We start from the raw sequence: 22,767 nt of genomic DNA, 5'->3' as shown, positions 1-22,767 counted from the left end.
AGTGAGGAAGGGGGCCTGTGTAGGACTGGAAGAAGGAATATTCCACATATCCCACAAAAAGGCAGGCATAGATAGGTCCCATGCAGGTATCCATAGCAACATCTTTTATTTGGAGGAAGTCAGTGGAGCTAAAGGAGAAGTTGCTCAATATGAGAACATGTTCAGCCAGACGGAGAAGGGTGGTGTTGGATGGAGACAGGTTAGGCCTCCACTCAAGGAGGAAGCAGACGACCCTCAGATCATCCTGGTGCGGGATGGAGGTGTTGAGAGATTGGACGTCCATGGTGAAGATAAGACAATTAGTGACAGGAAATTGGAAGCTGAAGTGACGCAAGGCATTGGAAGAGTCACAAATGTAGGTGGGAAGAGCCTGGACAAGGGGAGAAAAGGAAAGTCGAAATAGGAAGAAATCAGTTCAGTGGGGCAGGAACAGGCTGAAATGATAGGACAGCCCTGCTAGACCTGTTTGTGGATCTTGGGAAGGGATAAAAGAGGACTTTTGGAGTTGGGGGAACTATGAGGTTGGAAGCTGTGGAGGGAAGATCTCCAGAGGAGATGTGGTCAGTGACAGTCCTGGAGACACTGGCTTGATATTCAGTGGTGGAATTATGCATCATGGGAGTTAAATGAAATGTCGGAGAGTTGGCATGCGGCATCTGTAAGTTAGAGTCAGTTTGCCAGCCAACAGCACCACTCCTGTCAGCAGGTTTGAAGACAATGCTGTGACAGGTTGGATCTGAGATAACAGAATGCAGTAAATTCAGAGGGAGGCAGATTAGAGTGAGTGAGGAGAGCAGAGAAATTGAGATGACAGGTGTCATGCCAGCAGTTCTCAATGAAAAGATGGAGACAGGGTAAGAGGCTAGGGGATTACTGGAAGGGGAGGGGAGCATCCAGATGCAGGGAGAATACTGGAGACGGGTAAAAGGGTCTGCTTTCTTTGCTTGGCCCATTACCACTCCCTTTGGCCCTGCACCACAAACTCTTTTGTCATTTAATCTCTCCTGTCCTCCACCGTATGAGAGACCTTCCCTTTTGTTCTTTTTCCACCCTTCCCCATTTCACTTGCTGAAAACCAATTACATTTTTAACTTTTCCCAGTTCTGATGAAACCTCATTGACCTGAAATATTAACCGTTTCTCTCTCTGCAGATGCTGCCGGACCTGCTCAACGTTGCCAGCATTTTCTGTTTTTATATCTTTTATGATGTTTGGTGTCCAAAGTTAGATGCTGTACACCAGATGGAGCCTGACCGCGGCTCTGTACATGTGAATTCCAACCCCCTTGATGTTTTTTTTTGCATCTTTGCAATGACTTGTGTACATGGACACCTAAATGTCTTTTCTCCTCCTCCGTCGACAGTCTCTCAGATCCTAAGCGGCTGACCTCACAGAAACTGCAGCTGGCAACCCACAGTGTTTATGTAAAGACCAATGTATATGATATTTGAGCTATGAAAGTGAAGTTCAATTTCAGAAGTTTTGCAACATGGTTTTCTTTAGAATGGAAAATAAGCCTGTGAAATCAAAATGTCTGTTCCACACAGCTTTGTCGAGCCTCAGTTTCTGAAATATACTTCAATTTAAAATGGCGATTCTATTTACAGCTTAGTTGTGAAATATTTGTGTGCTCAGTTTCATTCCTGTCCATTTAGTTAGCTCTGACTCAGCTGCATTTAGTCACTTTAGATTTGTACAACAGCAGACTCACTTTGAGACGCATACAGGGCAATTTTCAGCATATCAAAAAAAGACAAAGACTGCCTGTGCATTATTCCATTTTTTTGGCTACTTTTTCCAGAGACTATCACAGGAAGATTTGTAGTTGGTCAAGATGCCCGGTATCAGTTTATATTCAATGCTCTATTATCTCATTCATCAAAATTGGGAACACACTCCAAATATTTTGTCTGCAAGCACCTCACTTACTTTTGTCCATTAAGAGCAGCATGGTGTAGTGGGGTATATCCTGAGCTGTCCACACAATTGACATTTGGTCCTCTCCAAATACTGAAAAAGAAAAAAGAAAAACATTTTCCTTCCAGAAATATTATTCCCATCCAATCGCCACCAAACCCGCACCCCCCTCCCGCCCCCCCATCCTAAAGAGAAACAATCCTCAAGGTAGAACTTTGCCCCTGCTCTGAAAGAAATGCACGATTTAACACTCAGCTTTCTAACAACACAATCCGACATATTGTTATGGTAGCACACTGGAACAAAAAAATGCCTGATAGCATGAGATGGAGGGACACTCTTCTATGCCCTAAATAACTGATCTGAGCTATGCTGCAGCATGAAGTCATCAGAAAGCAAATTTCCAATGGGCATTTCGCACCCACTAGCTTGGCAATCACACAGTAACATGGAAGGATCACCATCTCAGACACCAGTGTTTTGCAGTACTAGGAACAGAAATTTAAGAGGATCTGTCCTCTCAAAGCATATACATATACAATATTCTAGATCTTCAAAAATGATGCACAAAAAGGAGAATTCAATGCCAACATGTCTAAAATATGCTTAGAACATTTAAACAACAAATTTCATTTACATGGCGCTCTTTATCATAGTAAAACTGCACAACAGCATTATCAGACACCAAGCCACATAAAGAGATACCAAAAATGTTATCAAAGACATAGCTTTTAAGGAGCATCTGAGAGAGAGAATGTTGACAGGCAGACTGGCACAGAATTCAGAGCTTTGGGCCCGAGGAGCTAAAAGCATGGCCAGAAATGGGGAGCGATTAAAATCAAGATTGAACAAGAGGCCAGAACTGTTGGAGTGCAGGGGGTTGCAAGACTGGAGAAGTTTTCATAGATAGGAAGGGGCGAGGCCATGGAGAGATTTGAAAACAAAGCCCAAAATTTTTAAGTCAAGGCATTGTAGATCAGGAGTCAATGCAAGTCAGCGAGCACAGGGTAATGGGTGAATGGGACTTGATGTGAGTTTTATGGTGGTTGGAAAATGGGAACCAGCTAGGGGAGCATTAGAATACTTGAGACTAAAGGTAATAAAGGCATGATTTATGGTCAGCCCTGTCTAACTGAGGTAGCTAACCTTTTGAGGAGGTCACTAACATGACAGATAAGGGAATGTCTTTGTATGTTATTTTTAATGGACTTCAACAAGACATTCAATGTCAATGGGAATCGGGGTAAAACTCTCCACCGGCTGGAGTTATACTTGGCACAAAGGAAGATGGTTACGGCTGTTGGAGGCCAATTGTCTCAGCCCCAGGACATCGCTGCAGGAGTTTCTCAAGGCAGTTCTCTTAGCCCAACCAACTTCATCAGTGACCTTCCCTCCATCATAAGATCAGAAGTGGGGATGATCGCTGATAGTGTTCAGTGCCATGCACAATTCCTCAAATAATAAAGGATTCATGCCCACATACAGCAAGACCTGGGAAATGCTGGCTTGGGCTGATAATTGGCAAGTAACATTCATGCCACACAAGTGCCAGGCAATGACCATTTCCAACAAGCAAGAGTATAAACACCTCCCCGCGACATTCAACGGTATTGCCATTACAGAAACTCCCACCATCAACATTCTGGGGTTTCACCATTAACCAGGAACTTAACTGGACCAGCCACATGAACACTATGGTTATAAGAGCAAGTCAGAGGCTGGGAATTCTGCAGCGAGTAACAACTCCTAACTCGTTAAAGTCTGTCCACCACCTGCAGGACACAAGCCAGGTATGTGATGGAATACTCTCCAATTGTAGCTCCAACACCATTCAGAATAAAGCAGTCCACTTGAATGGCACCCATCCACCACCTTAAACATTCACTTCCTCTGCCACCAGTGCACCATGGCTGCAGTGTGTACTATCCATAAGATGCACTGCAGCAAATTGCCATGGTTTCTTTGACACCACCTTCTAAACTCGCAAGCTCTATCACCTAGAAGAATAAGGTCAACAGATGCCACCACCTGCCAGTTCCCCTCCAAGTCACACACCATGCTGACTTGGACGACTATCACTGTTCCTTCATTGTCGCTGGGTCAAAAGCATGGCACTCCCTATATAACACGGACTGCAGAGGTTCAAGAAGGCGGCTCCTCGCCATCTTCTCAACAGCAATTAATACTAGCCTTGCCAGTGACGCCCACATCCCATGTACGAATTTTTTTTAAAAAGTGATAAGATTCCATACAAGAGACTGTTTGAAAAAAATGGAAGCACATGGACTTGGAGGCAACCTTTTGACATGGGTAGGACATTGGTTAGGAGGTAGGAGACACATCATAGAGATAATGGGTATGTACTTCAATTGGAAGGATGCGACGAGTGGTGCCTTCCAAGTGATCTGTACTGGGGCCTCAGCATTTCACTGTATTTATAAATGACATAGATGAAGGAACCAAGAGCCATATATCCAAGTTTGGTGATGACATTAAGTTAGGTGGCATATTAAGTATTGTAGATGGGAGCAGAAAGTTGGAAAGTGAGTGAGAAAAACTGTGACAGATGGGAGTTTAACCCAGGGAAGTGCGAGGTTATAATTTTGGACACAAGAAAGATAGATGAGATTATTTTCTACATGTTGTGATGCTTGGAACTATGGAGCAGCAGAGATTTAGGAAGCCATGTACACAAATGAATAATAAAAATTAAAAAGACTAAAGCAATGTTAGCCTTCATCTGAAGGGGGCCAGAATACAAAGGGGTGGAAGTTATGCCACAGTTGTATAAAACTCTGTTTAGATCACATTAAGACTGCTGCGCCCAATTCCGGACACCATACATATTGGACTAGGAGGGCTTGTGGCACAGATTCACCAGAATGATATCAAAACTTAAAAAAAAAAGGCAAGCTTGCATAGATTAGGCTTGTACTCCCTCAAGTGTAGAAGATTAAAGGGTAATGCATTTGAGGTGTGAAAGAGGAATTTAAAGCATCTCATAGGGTAGACAGGGAGAAAGTGTTTCATCTAGTGGTGGAATCCAGAACAAGGGGGCCTCACCTTAAACTTGGAGTTCAGGGTGATGTCAGGAACTTCTTCATGTAGAAGGTAAAGGAACTTTAACTATGGCTGCACTGAGACCCAAGTTTAGATGCAGACTTATTATGTTTGACTGTTAAGCCTCAGAAATACTGCAAATTTGGAAGCTCAAATTACAAAGCTGGCCACTTGTTCGAGTCTTTAAAAAGTTTTAACCTCGAACACATGAAAGGGTACGCAAGAATTCAGATTAATACACAAAGTAGGTTATTGTAGTACCTTATCCTGTAGCATTTAAGATAAAATGAATGCAGCATAAAAAGTCATGTTAATATACGCTGTGATTTTTTTTTTTGAATACAGCAGCGCACAGCAAAAGACAAATTAGTTTCACATTTGAAGCAGAATGCCTGTGTTCACTCAAAAAATTACCAGGCCCTATGTGTTGCCAATCAATTGCAATTCATAGTATCTACATCAAGACAGTTTTAAAAGAAGCCTCTCGGGCTAATATCTATATGCTTCCTAATGGTAATATGCTTACAAGTTAAATGGACATTCACCGAACGACAGCCATATACAATTTGGCCACAAGGTGTTGCTACAGTTTGCTTTGTAAGAATGACCAAGTGCCCTTTGCAATCGATATAAGCAATATAAAATCACTTTAGAAACACCAATTCACTTGCAAAAAAAAGCAAACTTCAAGTCTGCCACATATAGAAAACTTAACTGCATTTTTGAATATTTATATCACTGATACTCAAATTCAAAAATCAAAAGGAGGCCACAGTTCAGAGTTACTGGTGATGATCCTGGATAAAATATTTATCCTCTTACCTATTTCTTCCATTTAAAACATTACCATTTTAAATTAATGTTTTTTTTCCTGCAAATTCTAGCCCTCACTTTAACCAATTAGATTGAAGGATTGTGAAAATAACAGCACATAGTTTGAACATGGAAGTGTAAGTTAGAATGGGTGAATTCGAAGTCAAATGCCAAAGACTTGCAGGTTGGTAGGTAAATTGGCCATTACAAATTGCCCCTAGTATAGGTAGGTGGTAGGGAAATATAGGGACAGTTGGGGATGTGGTAGGGATATGGGATTAGTGTAGGATTAGTATAAATGGGTGGTTGATGGTCGGCACAGACTCGGCGGGCCGAAGGGCCTGTTTCAGTGCTGTATCTCTAAACTAAACTAAATATGTTACAGAAATAGCAACAGAGGGAAAGCAAGATTGGACTGAAAGAGAAAGAAAAAATATTTTTAAATCTCCAACAATTAAAACCTGAGGGAATGAGACTCCACACCTGTAATAGATAATTTACAGCACCAGTAATTAACATATCACACATTGTTAAAAGGGCATTTAGACTGAAATGAACACGCCCTTAAGTTATGCAAGTTTACTTTGTATCTTCCTTGCAAGTACAGGAACTGCATGCCACTCAATGCATTTGAATGGTGAGCCATTTTTGCAAAGCTAACAGTGGAGCAGCACATCTCGAACAACTACTTTCGGATTTTCACATTATCTCACGGATCTGCCCGCATCTAAAGTTGCTGTGGCATTTGCACATTAATATCAGTGAGCGCTATTAGCCTCTCCATTACTTTTAATAGCAATTTTTGAACCTTTATGAAATCTTATCACTTCTAATTCTGTTGAAAGAGGAAAAGTTGCAGAAGAAAATCATAGTAAAGAGGATGGAAGAGTCAGTGACAGGCCAAAAATGTGAGGAAGCTGAATTAAGAAGTGAAGCTTTCCCAAAAGTGCAGTTTGAATGCTTATTTCCCCATCTTTACTGTCACATTGAGGCCAGCTCAGCTGCACTGGAGGCAGGCTGAAACCAAGTCAGCCACAAATCGTAATGGTCAATGGATAGAGGAAGAGGAAAGTGTAGAAAAGGTTAATGACCAATAAAGCTTAGCTACTATGTTCACATTATGTGGCTCAGAATTGCCTCCTGCGACTTTTTTACCTTCCCTGCTCCCCCAAAACAAGTCAGAAATCCTAAATTCAATTTCTTGACTCAAACATTTGCATGCCATGCAAAAGCTTTAAAACTAAATCAACAGTTTCCTTTCAACCTGCTAAAGTTTTCATTAAGACCCAATTCACAGGCCTTTGACCAACTTCCTTCTATATGCTTTAATTTTGTTTTCTTTGCACACTATTTGAATATTTCCACAATACCAAAGTGTTTTTAAATGCTTGTTTCCTAATACTGAATGGAATACTGCTGCATAGTAGAATGGCTCTGCACCTGTGGTTCTCTTTTTGGCTTTGTGCAGCAATCCTAAAACATTGAGCGATGGAGCAGCAAGAGCTAAGAATAGTGTCAAAAATTTGTCACATGCTGAGCTCCTGATTAAGGATGTATTGTAATTAACACTAAGCAGTTCCATACAGGGAAGGTCTAGGAGCAGGTCACATGCCTTCACAGCTAGAAAATGCATATTGCATGGTAAGACTCAATAAAGGGAAAGTAGAAAACTAACATGTAAAATGTAAAATTAAAAAATTGAATCCCTATGTTTTTAAGGGAGAAAAAAAAGAGGGAACAATCCTAAACCAGCCACCTGACAGAACAAGCCTGTAGAGATACTCCACAACATCCATCTTCAATCATCAACAGCATATGTGGAAGATATAGGGAATATTTACTGTAAAAAACTTTGATATCCAACACAATCCTTTTTCATGAAGTGGCATATTTTGCAATTGTGAAAATTGATTGCTGCATACCATTGCTACAAAAAGAATTCAGAACCTTTATTACAGAAAAAAACTGACCTGATTGCATCCAATTTTTAATCAACAATAAAAATGATCAGAGCTACAGAAACCACAAACGGTATGGAATGATCCTTAAGTTCCAGCAAAACTAGATTAACTGGACTTAAATACTGCCCAATGATGGGTTTCCACACCACATTGAGATTTGCCTATATATAGACTAACTGCATTGCTACATTTTCAATCTTGTTTTTAGCAGTATTCATTCAAGGGATGTGGGCGTCACTGGCTAGGCCAGCATTTATTGCCCATCCCTAATTGCCCTGGAGAAGGTGGTGGTGAGCTGCATTCTTGAAACGCTGCAGTCTATGTGGGGTAGGTACAACTACAGCGCTGTTAGGAAGGGAGTTCCAGGATTTTGACCCAGTGACAGTGAAGGAACGGCGATATAGTTCCAAGTCAGAATGGTGTGTGGCTTGTAGGATAACTTTCAGGTTGTGGTGCTCCCATGCATTTGCTGCCCTTGTTCTTCGAGGTGATAAGAGGTCGCGGGTTTGGAAGGTGCTGTCTAAGGAGCCTTGGTGCGTTGCTGCAGTGCGTCTTGTAGATGGTACACACTACTGCCACTGTCAGTGGTGGAGGGAGTGAATGTTTGTGGATGGGGTGCCAATCAAGCAGGCTGCTTTGTCCTGGATGGTGTCAAGCTTCTTCAGTGTTGTTGGAGCTGCACCCATCCAGGCAAGTGGAGAGTATTCCATCACACTCCTGACTTGTGTCTTGTAGATGGTGGACAGGCTTTGGGGAGTCAGGTGGTGAGTTACTCGCTGCAGGATTCCTAGCCTCTGACCTGCTCTTGGAGCCACGGTATATATATGGCTACTCCAGTTCAGTTTCTGGTCAAAGGTAACCCCCAGGATGTTGATAGTGGGGGATTCAATGATCGTAATGCTACCTAATGTCAAGGGGAGATGGTTAGCTTCTCTCTTGTTGGAGATGATCATTGCCTGGCACTTGTGTGGCATGAATGTTACTTGCCACTTAACGTAAGAAACAGGAGCAGGAGTAGGCCATTCAGCCCCTCAAGCCTGCCCCACCATTCAACAAGATCATGGCTGATCTGACCCAGGCCTCAACTCCTCTTTCAGGCCTGCTCTGCATACCCCTCGAATCCCCGAGATTTCAAAAATCTATCTACCTCCTCCTTAAATACATTGTGACCTAGCCTCCACAACTCTCTGAAGTACAGAATTCCAGAGATTCACCACCCTCAGAGAAGAAATTCCTTCGCATCTCAGTTTTAAATGTGTGCCCCCTTATTTTGTAACTATATCCCCTAGTTCGAGATTCCCCCACCAGTGGAAATATATTCTCAACATCTACCCTGTCGAGCCCCCTTAAAATCTTATATGTTTCAATCAACCCAAGCCTGGATACTGCCCAGGTCTTGCTGCATTTCTACACAGACTGCTTCAGTATCTGAGGAGTCGCGAATGGTGCTGAACACTGCGCAATCATCAGTGAACATCCCCACTTCTGACCTTTTGCTTGAAGGAAGGTCATTGATGAAGCAGCTGAAGATGGTTTGGCCTAGGACACTACCCTGAGGAACTCCTGCAGTGATGTCCTGGAGCTGAGATGATTGACCTCTAACAACCACAACCATCTTCCTTTGCACTCGGTATGACTCGAACCAGCGGAGAGTTTTCCCCAATTCCCATTGACTACAGTTTTGCTAGGGCTCCTTGACGTCAACTACTTAACAGCAACCAAGTACGCAAAAATGAATGGATTTTCAATATAATGATTTACTCCACAAAAAGCTCAAACAAATATTTAAAGAAAATAATTGACATGTTTTACATAATGATTTAAACAACATTTGATTTATGTCCTTTCACCGTTAACCTATTAAACTTCATTGAATAAACCAATTATTATATCTGCTCTCAGGAACGAATTAAAGATTACGCAGTTCTGCAACACTGAACCCATCATAATGAAAGAGTGCCAAGCTTAACCTGGTGCACAAATAGGAATAGGAATTCATTTCTCAACACCACAGTGCTCCAAATTAACTAGCTGTAGAACCCCAACTTATTAAATTATCAAATACTTCAAATCCCAATATGTGCTCAGTAATGCAGTCAGTCATTCTCATGGTAGCAAACAGCTTACAGGAAGAAAGTAAACCTATGCTGGAACTTTTCCAGAAATGTCTGTTTTAGTTTATAGAGGGAAAGCTTCATCTCCTTTTCGAGGTTGAAGTACCAGAGAACCATGGTGCGAAATGAATAAATAAATAACTTGAAGATGAAGCTGGACCTGTATATATATATATATATATACACAGTGGATGAAGTTGGATGAATTTTAATGTATTAACTGTTAAATTTAACATCTAACAGTTAGTACATTAAAAAAGGATGCAATTTTGTTGAAACACTTTGACGTAGGGGTCTCCCTTAACTGAATCAGCAGAAACACTCAATGTGCAAAACCATCCAAGTCATTAGCATAAACAAAATCCACCTGGAGTTCACTCAGCTAATCATAGCTAGGACAAAAGTAATAATGTGAAGAATATGCATTGATATAGTTCCTTTCATGACCTTAGAGCATCCCAAAACACTTTACTTTTGAAATGTAGGAACTGCAAGAGCCAATTTGTGCACATCAAGGTCCCACAAACAGAAATGATAATGACCTGACAATATGTGTTCATGATGTTGATTGAGGAATAAATATTAGCTAAGTCACCAAGGAGAATTCAGCTGATCATCTTTGAAATGTCATGCGATCTTTTCCATCTACTTGAGGGCAGATGGAGCTTCAGCTGAGAGTCTCACCCAAAAGACAGCACATCAGACAGTGCAAATGACCTGGGCAGAATGTGAGCAGAAACCAACCATGCAAGCTGCACACACTGGATAAAGATAAAAGTTGTCCTCTCATGCACCCAAAAAAACAACTGCATTCAAATTCAAATGACATAACTTTGGGAAAAAATAGATCAGCTGACAGAGATAACTCGAAGGGTTCAATCCAACTCATGCATTCTGAATCTATTTTGAATACTAGGGTTAAGAACAAGTAAACCAAATGCCTGCTGCACATAATGCCACTGGAAGTAAATGCCAAAGCCATTAGGTGGCTTCAGCATTGTGAATCACAGACACATTATTTTATGCAGCTTAAATATCAAAGTTTATACAAATAGCTAAAGATCCTTCTTTAAAGGACAGAATTGAATTTAGTTTAAGTTTGGAAGAGTAAGACAAAACTTCCTTCATGCCCTGGCAAAATATGATCTGAAAAGGCAATATTTTACAGTATGACAAACCATTTAAAATGATTCATAAGGGAGCACCGTTAAGATGAAATAAATGACATTGCGAATGTATTAGTGGCCACTTAAGCACAACATTAAGTATATCATAGACAGTGTCTATTCAATTAGGATTATGCATTAATCAAGCAAATAGTTCCCAACAATTAAAAAGGTCAGGATGAGTCACTATCAATGAGTATCTGAGCAAAATCTGTTTTAATTTCCTAAGACGATAGATCAAATATTTGATCAACCAAAATCAAGTTACTTACGAATGAAGGTATTTCTATACAAGTTCCTGGATTACTTCCCAATGAAACCTACTGCCAAATTCAATAGTTGACATAGAAAACAACCATCATTTAATGTATCATTGATAATTAAATGCAATTATAGCAAAACAAGCTTTCCTTGCAGCAAGTATTACACATCAACAAGCACAGCAACAACTTGTATTTAGATAGTACCTTTAACTTAGTAAAAAATACCACGGTTCACAGGAACAATATCAAACAAAATGTGACGCCAAGCCACATAAGGAAATATTGGGGCAGATGACCAAAAGCTTGGGTCAAAGAGGTAGGTTTTAAGGAGCATCTTAAAAGGAGAGAGAGAGGTGGATGGGTTTAGCGAGGGAATTCAAAAGCTTAGAGTCTTGGCAGCTGGAAGCATGGTCACCAATAATTGGGCGATTAAAATCTGGGATGTTCAAGAGGACAGAATTGGAGGAGCGCAGATATAGCAAAGGGTTGTAGGCTGCAGGAGATTACAGAGATAGGAAGGAGCAAAGCCATGGAGGGAATGGAAAACAAGGATGAGAATTTTAAAAGCAACATGAGGACCAAATGGAATGATAAATATCAACGGCAATATAATTAACTGTTCTATTTACTTCTTCTGTTGCTCTGGGAAGGGACATGGATCCAGAGGCAAGATAGCAGCGTCACTGTGAAGTCACCCACACCTGGAATATGAATGTTAATCTTGAGATGTTTCCCATATATCGAAACTTTACGGTCAATCTGGTTGCATGAATGTCCTCAAGGTTGGTCAGGTCTTCCATTCTGACAGCCAAGATGCAAGGATATGCCCAGTAGGTCTGACAGCATCTGTGGAGAGGGGAACAGAGATAATGTTTCACATTGATGACCTTTCATCAATGTTCTGATTCAAAGGTCATCACCTGAAATGTTAACTCAGTTTCTCTCCACAGATGCTGCCAGACCTGCTGAGAATTTCCAGCATTTCCTGTTTTTATTTCAGATTTCCAACATCCACAGTATGTTGCTTTGCTAAGGATAAGCAGTTTACTACAGCAGGGGCTGAAATTTCATGACAACGATAATTCAAATCAAGGTTGAGAATCTCCGATTTCGGGTATTTACCCATGGACTATTTCTGATAGGTAAAAGCATTTAACATCCTGGTAGATCTCTATCCAGATTTGGTGTTTTGGCCTCTTCTCGGTCTTCCTCAGCTGCTTGTTGTTTTTGAAGGTGTCAAGGTGTGCGAGGACTCCCAGGTGAACGGCAGAAATACCGAGACAATTTAACTGTCCAAGAAAACATGAATTAGCACATAACTGTTGCAGGTGGCACTGCACAAGTGCCACAAACTTACTGCACTGCTGACTGTTAAAACAATTATGGTGTTTTATAATCTTGAATAATTGCAAGAAAACTGTTTGAAAATCCAGTAAAAATCTAAATTACAATTAAATAATTTTAGCATCCAAAGATGTCCAAAATTTACATAATTGTGAATTGTATAATTGAGATGTTCTTTCCGCACTTCTGGCTATTATCTAACTTATACAAGTCTGAAACCAAAATCACAAGAACAACATCTATTGATTACAGCTTACACCACTTAAATAACTAAACACAAATGTTTAAACAAGAGCAAGCAAAGGGATGGAATAACAAACACTTGGCTTTAGTTCTTCAACTCTCCATTCAGTCACACAGACCATTCAATTTCTTAATGCTTTATTTTTTGTTCTTGGGCTCTGGCAAGGCAGCACAATTGCCCTAAGGGCAGTTAACCACATATGTGGAATTGTTGGCGAGAGCAGAGGGGTGGTAGATTCCCTTTCCTTAAGGACAGCAGTGCACCAGTTGGGATTTGTAAAGCAATCCAGAAGCTTTCATGGTTATTTTTCTTGGTGCTTGCCCAAAAATTACCAGATTTATTGAATTCAATTTCAAACATTACTAGAGTGGAATTTGAACTCACCAACGAGCTCTGAGTTACTAGTCTTATACCAAAACCACTAGACTATCATTCCCTCTTCTGCTTGGGATATGGCAATGCTGGCAAGGCCACATTAATTGCCCATCCCTAGTTGCTGTGAGGTGGTGTTGTGGACCCTTGCTTATGTTTATGGTGCTCATAGCCAAAGACTTTCATCTGTGGATATTTCTGCTATTCTCTCTCGGTCATCTATAAATCCTTATTATAGCGGGGCATGCAAAACTGGGCAAAATATTCTAACTGCAGTCTAACCAATTATTTGGATAGATTTAACATTTCCTGCTCATTTTCCTACTCCATGCCCCTATTTATAAAACTTAGCATCCCATATGCTTCAAACAGTTTCATTGATTTGTCCTCCCAGGTTCTGACTACTCCTTGGCACAGCTCACAGACTGACTCAGATCAGTCTGTAAAAAGAACATTGTGAGTCTGACATTAAACAGGTTACAATGAGAGGCAGCCAGATAGTTCAGAGCAGAAAGCCTCGAACAGAAGCAAACCAAGCAGACAGGAATTTGATATACATAATATCTGAAGCTGTGACAGTAGAACCCCTAGTTTAGTTTCACGTGTCAGCAACAATGTGTTTAAACCTATATCCTCTGATTGAAAGACAGAAAATGCTGGGAATATTCAGCATGTCTAGCAGAATCTGTGGAGAGAAACAGAGTTAATGTTTCAGGTCATCAACCTGAAACATCAACTCTATTTCACTTTCCACAAATGCCTCCAGTCCTGAGTATTTCTAGCATTTTCAGTTTTTATTTCAGAGTTCCAGCATCTTGAGTATTTTGTTACTTCATCCTCTGATAAGGTAGAAGAGGAGGAATGGGGGGGGGGGAGGTTCGCATGCAGTTTAAACAACAGGATACAGCAGTTGCTCTGAATACAGCACAGAAACTGGCAATTCTATATAATTCTATTTTTTAAAAATGAACAAAGTAGTTAAATAGAAGACCTGTGATCCTTTTCCTTACACAGAAAACAAACACATGAATTTTAGACCAATTATTGCACTGCAAGGGCAATGGATAAGATTTTATTGGAATTGGCACCATAGCTACATGCAGTTCTACTACAAACATAACACTGAATTTCAGTCCAAGTACAATGTCAACTGTTTTATCTGGAATCATTTGCCAGAGATTCAAATGTTTCTGAATCAGCTGTGTTAATCTGTTAATAGTTTGTCAATGGTTTGATTATATGCAGGTGAAGGGTGTTAATTGGGGTCTTAGTTGAACACTGAAAGGCAGACACTCACTGAGACTGGTGGAGGGTTTGAGTGAGGAGCTACATGTTTGTAATCCTTTTACTCTGCACAATAAATGTGAAACTGAGTAAATGTCGGCTCTAGCATTATCTTTCCATAACAAGCCTTCTGGAATTTAACAGCTGTGTCTGAAGTTTATCACATGATATGCTCCAAACAGAAACCTAAACATTTCAGCTGTCACTCCATCTTAAAAAAAAAAGTGGTACAAAAAAAAAAGTGACCAATGCAAACTTGCAATATCTATTTCTAAATAAACTAAAAAGAAAGGAAGTGGCTCTAATTATGGAACAGTATGATGCATTTTAAAACCCAATATAAGATCAAAAGTAAATAGACAAGTCTTAACAGGATCACCAAAGGAAACTAACATTTAGTGGTAGAGGTAGGCAGGCAATTTGCTTACTTCCTGAAAATCTGAAGATTTAAATCATGAAATTAAGCTTATCTAAAATAAGCAGTGAAGAGGGGTATTTAGGGAGGGAATTCCAGAGTTTAAGGCCTTGGCAGCTGAAGGCACAGCCACCAAGTGAAATGATTAAAACTGGGGATCAGCAAGAGGCCAAAATTGGAGGAACACAGATATCAGAGGGTTGTAGGGCTGGAGGAGGTTACAGAGATAGGGAGGAATGAGGCCATGGGGGATTTGAAAAAAATGAAAATTTTAAAATCAAGGTATAGCTTACCTTGGAATCAATATAGGTCAGCGAGCACAGGTGATGGATGATGGTGCAAATTAATATACGGGCAGCAGAATTTTGGATGACATCAAGTTTACGGAGAGTGGAAGATGGGAAACCAGCCAAGAGTGCCTTGGAATAATCAAGTATAAATGTGACAAAAGCATGGTTGAATGTTTCAGCAGCTGAGCTGAGGCAGGGGAGATGTCGGGCAATGTTAGAAGTGGAAATAAGCGGTCTTAGTGATGGCACGAATGTGTGGTCAGAAGCTCATTTCAGGGTCAAATACGGTACCAAGGTTGCAAACTGCCTTGTTCAATCTCAGTGTATTGCCAGGGAGAGAAATGGAGTCAGTGGCTAGCGAACGGAGTTTATAGTGGTGACCAAAGACTATCACTTCGGTCTTCCCAATATTTAGTTTGAGGAAATCTCTGCTCATCCAGTACTGGATGTCAGACAAACAAGACATCAAATTTACGGAGAGTGGAAGCTATAGTGGAGACGTCAAGTGAGATGGTTGGGGGGTGGGGGGTAGAACTGGGTGGCATCAGCATAAATGTGGAAACTGATGCTGTATTTTTGGAAAATGTTGCCAAGGGATGGTATGTAGATGAGAAATAGGAGGACTGTGGACTGATCTTTGGGGGACATCAGTAGCAAAGGTGCAGGAGTGGGAAGAAAAGCCATGGAATTGAACAGAGGAGATTCGTTAAAGGATGGTGCTATGCTCATAATCAATCATTAGGAAAGATAGGAGGCTGAAGAGCGATAAAGCAATATCGTCAATCACAGAGGATGTCATTCATGACTAAGATGGCTTCAGTGCTGTGAGAAAAATAAAAAGCAAAAGTAGAGGGATCCAAACAGTGACTTTTAGGTGAGATAGGCACAGAACTGGGAAGCGACAACATAAGAATCATAAAGTCATAACAGCACAAAAAGGAGGCCATTCAGGCCATAGAGTCTATGCCAAAATATCTTAAGGGAGCTTGGAGATGAGTTGCTGGTTGCAAAGGACGGTGGGTCAAGCAAAGGGTTAATGACTCCAATTTTGAAGGGAAGGAGTGTGTTGTACATAAATGGAGAGGTTTGGAGTTTTCTTTTGAGTAGAGCAGCCTGGAATATCCCATCAGAAAGTGGCGGAACCAAAATCCATAATAGCTTTTAAAAAGGGAGCAGACCAAAATTTCAACAAGATAAAATTTAAATGGTCTGGGCAAGGGAATGAGACTAATAGATACTTCATTTAGTGAGCTGGTGCAGCAAGGTTGGGCCAAATGCTATAAAATTCCATGATTCTATAACTAAAGTAAACCTCTACACCAAAGAAGGTGGTTGGTTAGGGGTGAGGTGGGGGCTGGTGAGAACAGCACTCAGTGTTGGAAGTGAGATCAGGGAAAGAATTAGAATGCACATTGCATGAGGACACAAAGTCCTTTCCGGCGGAAAAATACTTTAAAAAAAAGCAAGACTTATTTTAGGTATGTCTAGAACTAAGAAGCCAACCTTGTATTCATGTGTGTCACATCACCATGGCGCAGGCTATGAAAAGAGAAGAAACAGTTGCTGCTACTCGCCAAGTATTCTTCCATTCATAAGACTGAATAGCGAGAGAAAGTGCTCTCTGGAATGCAGATTAGAACACAATGAAAATAACTGGAAACCACATGCATAACAGCAATTTAAAGTTTAAGTAGGGAACTGTATAGCAGTAACTAGATAATAGGGTTGGAAACCAAGCACACTGGATAATCCAAAAGATCAGAAGACCCAACCTCTGGTGAAGGGTTTTGGAAAAGTGCTTCCTGGTTCATGTGTCAGGTGAGAAAGGTGGAAGAAAAAGGAGTGGAAGAGATAGGAGTAAAATCAGATTCAATCTTGAGCACTAAAAGCTTGTGCAATATATTTTTCAGCAAAAGATGAAAGAAGATAGGAAGATTCAACGTAAAAAGTGATCTTAATGGAATGATGATCGAAACTTGTGCCCACACTGAGGTGTCATAACATACTATTGTCACTTTCAGTGAGTGGACAAAAAATATCTAACTAAGCTTTAATTCACTTAAGGCTCCAATTAAACTTGCAAAGCATGAGACAGGGAATATATCAAATCTCAAATATTACTTTTACTCAAAGCACAAAGTTGTGGGAAATTCACTATTTGTAGAGTCAAGAATTACTACACAAAGTATCCAAGCTCTGATTATAAATTGTGTAGCCTCATGCCGAACTGATGGTGTGATACCTAACTAATTTACAAGATCATTCATAAACATTACAGACTGAACCACTTAAGCTTCCAGTAAAGGAAGGCACATCACAATTGTATTTTGCAAACTGCTGAACATAAATATTGTTCCTTTGGCAAAGACTCTGCCACTAATTTACTATTAACTATGAGCAGCAGCAGCGAGAGTGGGAGCAGAGGCAAGAGGCAAGGATCTAAACAGTGGCAGCCCGAGGCCCGAGAACAGCAGGAACAGAGGCAAGAGGCAAGGATATAAAGAAAGGTCATGGACATGAAACATTAACTCTGTTTCACTTTCCACAGATGCCGCCAGACCTGCTGAGTATTTCCAGCACCTTGAGTATTTTGTTCTTGTATCCTCTGATAGAGGTCGATGAAGAGGGGTGGGGGGAGGTTTGTGTGCAGCTTAAACACCAGGTTAGAGCAGTTGGGCTGAATACAGCACAGAAACTGGCCAAATTCTATATAATTGTATGCAACTGTTTAAAAAATGAACAATTAGAAAATCAGGGGCCAAAAGGGAGGGAGGCACTTAAAACAAATCACAGGAGAAAAAGTACTCGGCAAACTAATGGGACCAAAAGGCTGACAAGTCCCCTAGACCTGGTGGCCTGCATTAGAGGGGCTTAAAAGAAGTGGCTGCAGAGATATTAGATGCATTAGTTGTAATCTTCCAAAATTCCCTAGATTCTGTAAAGGGCCCTGCAGATTGCAAAATCGCAAATCGCACCTATTCAAGAAAGGAGGGAGACAGGAAACTATAGGCCTGTTAGCCTAACATCTGTCATTGGGAAAATGCTAGAATCCATTATTAAGGAAGTAGTAGCAGGACATTAGAAAATCATAATACAATCAAGCAGTGGTTTTATGAAAGGGAAAACGTGTTCGACAAATTTATTAAGAGTTCTTTGAAGATGTAACAAGTAGGGTGGATAAAGGGAAACCAACAGATGTAGCATATTTGGATTTCTCGAAGGTATGTGATAAGATACCATATGAAAGTTTACTACACAAAATAAAGGCTCATGGTGTTGGGGGTAATTGGCTAACTAACAGGAACCAGTCACGATAAAGGGGTTATTTTCAGGTTGCCAGCCAGCAACTTGTGGGGTGCCACAGAGATCAGTATTGGAGCCTCAACTATTTACAATCTGTATTAACGACTTAGATGAAGGGACCAAGTGTACTGTGATCAAATTTATTGACGATACAAAGATAGATGGGAAGGCAAGTTGTGAGGAGGACAGAGAGTCTGCAAAGGGATATAAATAGATATAATGTTGGAAAATGTGAGGTTAGCCACTTTGGTAGGAAGAATAGAAAAGCAGATTATTTAAATGGAGAGAGACTACAGAATGCTGCGATACAGAGGGATCTGGGGCCCTCGTACAAGAAGTTAGAATGGAGGTACAGCAATTAATTAGGAAGAGAAGATGGGGTCAAAGAAACATCATTGGTGTAGGGAATGGTGGGAAGGTTTTCAGGTTAAAGTTTATGCACTTGCTTGGGGGGGGGGGGGGTTGGGGAGTTCAAGTGGACAAGGTAAGTGTTTTGGGGGGTGGGGGGAGAAAGAGGGCAAGCAATTAATTTTATGGTTATTGGGGAGGTGGGAGAGGGGCAAAATAAATTTTTTTTTAAACTCACCATTTCTTTAAATATTTAAATGTAACAATAGGGCTCAAAGCCTTTTTAAAATGAGGTCAGTGCCTGCACAGAAACAGCCGACGCCATTGCCGGGAACAGCCAGCCCACCCCCTCCACGATTGGGGGCGTGGGGGGGAGGGGAGCCACCCTGTCTGTTTAAATGAGCCGCCGCACTTTTGGCGGCGGGAACATGAATTTCAGCCCCTAGAGTACCGTGTACAGTTTTGGTCTCCTTATTTAAGGAGGGATAAACTTGCATTGGAGGCAGTTCAGAGAGGGTTCACTTGGTTGACTCCTGTGATGAAGAGATTGTCTTATGAGGAAAGGTTGAGCAAGTTGGGCCGATACTCATTGGAGTTTAGAAGGATGAGGGGTGATCTTGTGGAGGCATACAAGATTCTGAGCAGGTTTGACAGGATGTTTCCCCTCATGGGGAAATCTAGAACTAGGAAACACAGTTTCAGAATAAGGGGTTGCCCACTTAAGGTGGAGAGGAAGAGGAACTTTTTTTTTTAAGTGGGTTGTGAATTTTTGGAATTCCCTCCCCTAGAGAACTGTGGAGGTCGTCATTGAATATATTCAAGGCTCTGAAAGAGAGACTTTTTACCAGAGGGGAGTCAAGGTTTATGGGGAACAAACAGGGCAAGATCAGATCAGCCATGATCTAATTGAATGATGGAGCTTGCTCGAGGGGCCGTATGGCCTACTATTGCTCCAATTTAAGAAAACAATTGGGCAAGATTTTAATTCTATTATAACAAATAGGATTTTGACAAATAGGTACAGTTTCCCAACCATAAAAATTATAGGCCAAACGTGTTTGCTTGACATTACAACATTAATGGCAGAAATGCAGGAAAACTAAAGATAGTAATAGATACATAATAGCAGGTAGGTAATGGGCAGAACTGGTCAAACCACTGTACAATTCATTGACATGCACAGGCTTATTATATTTTAGGTTTACATGAAACAAGTGAAACTGTTCAGTTATTTACTTGGAGAACAGCAGAGCATCCTTTTTGAACGGCGGTAACAGTGAGAGTGCGAGCCAAGGGGCAGCTGGGAAGGTAAGTTTCAGTATAAAGTACTTACTTAGCGATTCGGCAGCTTCCTTTTGAACAGCGGTAGCAGTGAGAGTGCGAGCCAGGAGGCAGCTGGGAAGGTAAGTTTCAGTATAAAGTACTTACCTAGCGATTCGGCAGGGTGGGAAAAAAAAAACTGAAAAAGTGACGTCACAGCAAAGAACAAAGAAAATTACAGCACAGGAACAGGCCCTTCGGCCCTCCAAGCCTGCGCCGATCCAGATCCTCTATCTAAACATGTCGCCTATTTTCTAAGGGTCTGTATCTCTTTGCTTCCTGCCCAATCATGTATCTGTCTAGATACATCTTAAAAGACGCTATCGTGCCCGCGTCTACCACCTCCACTGGCAACGTGTTCCAGGCACCCACCACCCTCTGCGTAAAGAACTTTCCACGCATATCCCCCCTAAACTTTTCCCCTCACTTTGAACTCATGACCCCTAGTAATTGAATCCCCCACTCTGGGAAAAAGCTTCTTGCTATCCACCCTGTCTATACCTCTCATGATTTTGTACACCTCAAAGCTGTGACCTGATTAGCTGGTAGGGAATCTATACCGAATTTGAAAATAAAACTGATAAAAATTGATTAAAACACTAATTAACTAATTAATAAGTAGAGTAACTAAACCAGAGGAGGGAGATTACTGTATTTAGACAGCATTTAATATTTATTTTAGAAATCTAGCACTAGGGACCACATGGTGAAGTGTATCACAATTTAGTAAGGATTTAATAAGTATTTATTTATTTTATATCAATTAACTAATTAGTGACAGAAATGACAGTTAGTGGGGTGAAGAGCTTCACCTGTGAGATGTGGGAAGTCCGTGACGCTTCCAGCGTTCCGGGCGACTACATCTGCAGGAAGTGTACCCAGTTGCAGCTCTTCACAGACCGCATGGATCGGTTGGAGCAGCAACTGGATGCACTTAGGAGCATGCAGGTGGCAGAAAGCGTCATAGACAGGAGTTTTAGAGAAGTGGTTACACCCAAAGTGCAGGCAGATAGATGGGTGACCGCTAGAAGGGGCAGGCAGTCAGTGCAGGAATCCCCTGTGGCTATCCCCCTCTCTAACAAGTATACCGTTTTGGATACTGTTGGGGGGGATGTCCTATCAGGGGAAAACAGCAGCAGCCAGAGCAGTGGCACCACGGTTGGCACTGTTGTTCAGGGAGGGACAAAGCGCAGAAGAGCAATAGTTATAGGGGACTCTATAGTCAGGGGCACAGATAGGCGCTTCTGTGGACGTGAAAGAAACTCCAGGAAGGTATATTGCCTCCCTGGTGCCAGGGTCAAGGATGTCTCTGAACGGACAGAGGGCATTCTGAAGGGGGAGGGTGAACAGCCCGAGGTTGTGGTACACATCGGTACCAATGACATAGGCAAGAAGAGTGATGAGGTCCTGCAGGAGGAGTTTAGGGAGTTAGATAGTAAGTTTAAAAACAGGACCTATAGGGTTGTAACCTCTGGATTACTCCCTGTGCCATGTGCCAGTGAGGCTAGAAATAGGAAGATAGTGCATCTAAACACGTGGCTCAGCAGCTGGTGTAGAAGGGAGGGTTTCAGATATCTGGACCATTGGGCTCTCTTCAGGGATAGATGGGGCCTGTACAAGAAGGACGGGTTGCATCTAAGCTGGAAGGGCACTAATATCCTGGCTGAAAGGTTTGCTACCGTCACTCGGGAGGGGTTAAACTAGTGTGGCAGGGGGTGGGAACCAGAGCAGTAGGACAGCAAGTGAAATAAGTGAGGAGGACATAGTAAATAAGGCCAGTAGGACTAAGAGGAAGAGCAGGCAGGGAGCTGTTGCTGAGCACAGCGGGACTGGTGGTCTGAAGTGCATTTGTTTCAATGCGAGAAGTATAACAGGTAAGGCAGATGAACTTAGAGCTTGGATTGGTACTTGGAAATATGATGATGTTGTTATTACAGAGACTTGGTTAAGGGAAGGGAAGGATTGGCAGCTAAATGTTCCAGGATTTAAAAGCTTCAGGCGGGATAGAGAGGGATGTAAAAGGGGTGGGGGAGTTGCATTACTGGTAAAGGAGAATATCACAGCTGTACTGCGGGAGGACACCTCAGAAGGGTCATGCAGCGAGGCAATATGGGTGGAGCTCAGGAATAGGAAGGGTGCAGTCACGATGTTGGGGGTTTACTACAGGCCTCCCAACAGCCAGTGGGAGGTAGAGGAGCAGATATGTAGAGAGATTTTGGAAAGATGTAAAAGGTAACAGGGTTGTCGTGGTGGGTGATTTTAACTTCCCCAGTATTGACTGGGACTCACTTAGTGCTAGGGGCTTGGATGGGGCAGAATTTATGAGGAGCATCCAGGAGGGCTTCTTGAAACAGTATGTAGATAGTCCAACTAGGGATGGGGCCATTCTGGACCTGGTATTGGGGAATGAGCCCGGCCAGGTGGTCGAAGTTTCAGTGGGGGAGCATTTCGGGAGCAGTGACCAGAATTCCATAAGTTTTAAGGTACTTGTGGATCAGGATAAGAGTAGTCCTCGGGTGAAGGTGCTAAATTGGGGGAAGGCTAATTATAACA

At 41.6% G+C, this 22,767-nt stretch overlaps 1 protein-coding gene across 6 annotated transcripts in view; it reads right to left on the bottom strand.

Moving 5' to 3' along the window:
• LOC137383819 (ankyrin repeat and SAM domain-containing protein 1A-like) overlaps positions 1–22,767 on the bottom strand; it is a 549,597-nt gene that overhangs the window by 379,494 nt on the left and 147,336 nt on the right. For all 6 annotated transcript variants that reach the window (XM_068057078.1, XM_068057083.1, XM_068057082.1 and 3 more), the window contains exon 2: positions 1,930–2,010. In XM_068057078.1, coding sequence (XP_067913179.1) covers positions 1,930–2,010 — 81 coding nt within the window. The remainder of the gene's footprint in view (positions 1–1,929; positions 2,011–22,767) is intronic.

Source organism: Heterodontus francisci, chromosome 25 (assembly GCF_036365525.1).
Source record: "Heterodontus francisci isolate sHetFra1 chromosome 25, sHetFra1.hap1, whole genome shotgun sequence".
Lineage (NCBI taxonomy): Eukaryota > Metazoa > Chordata > Chondrichthyes > Heterodontiformes > Heterodontidae > Heterodontus > Heterodontus francisci.
Note: the sequence above shows the minus strand (reverse complement) of the source record. Positions and strands in the feature narration are given on the sequence as shown.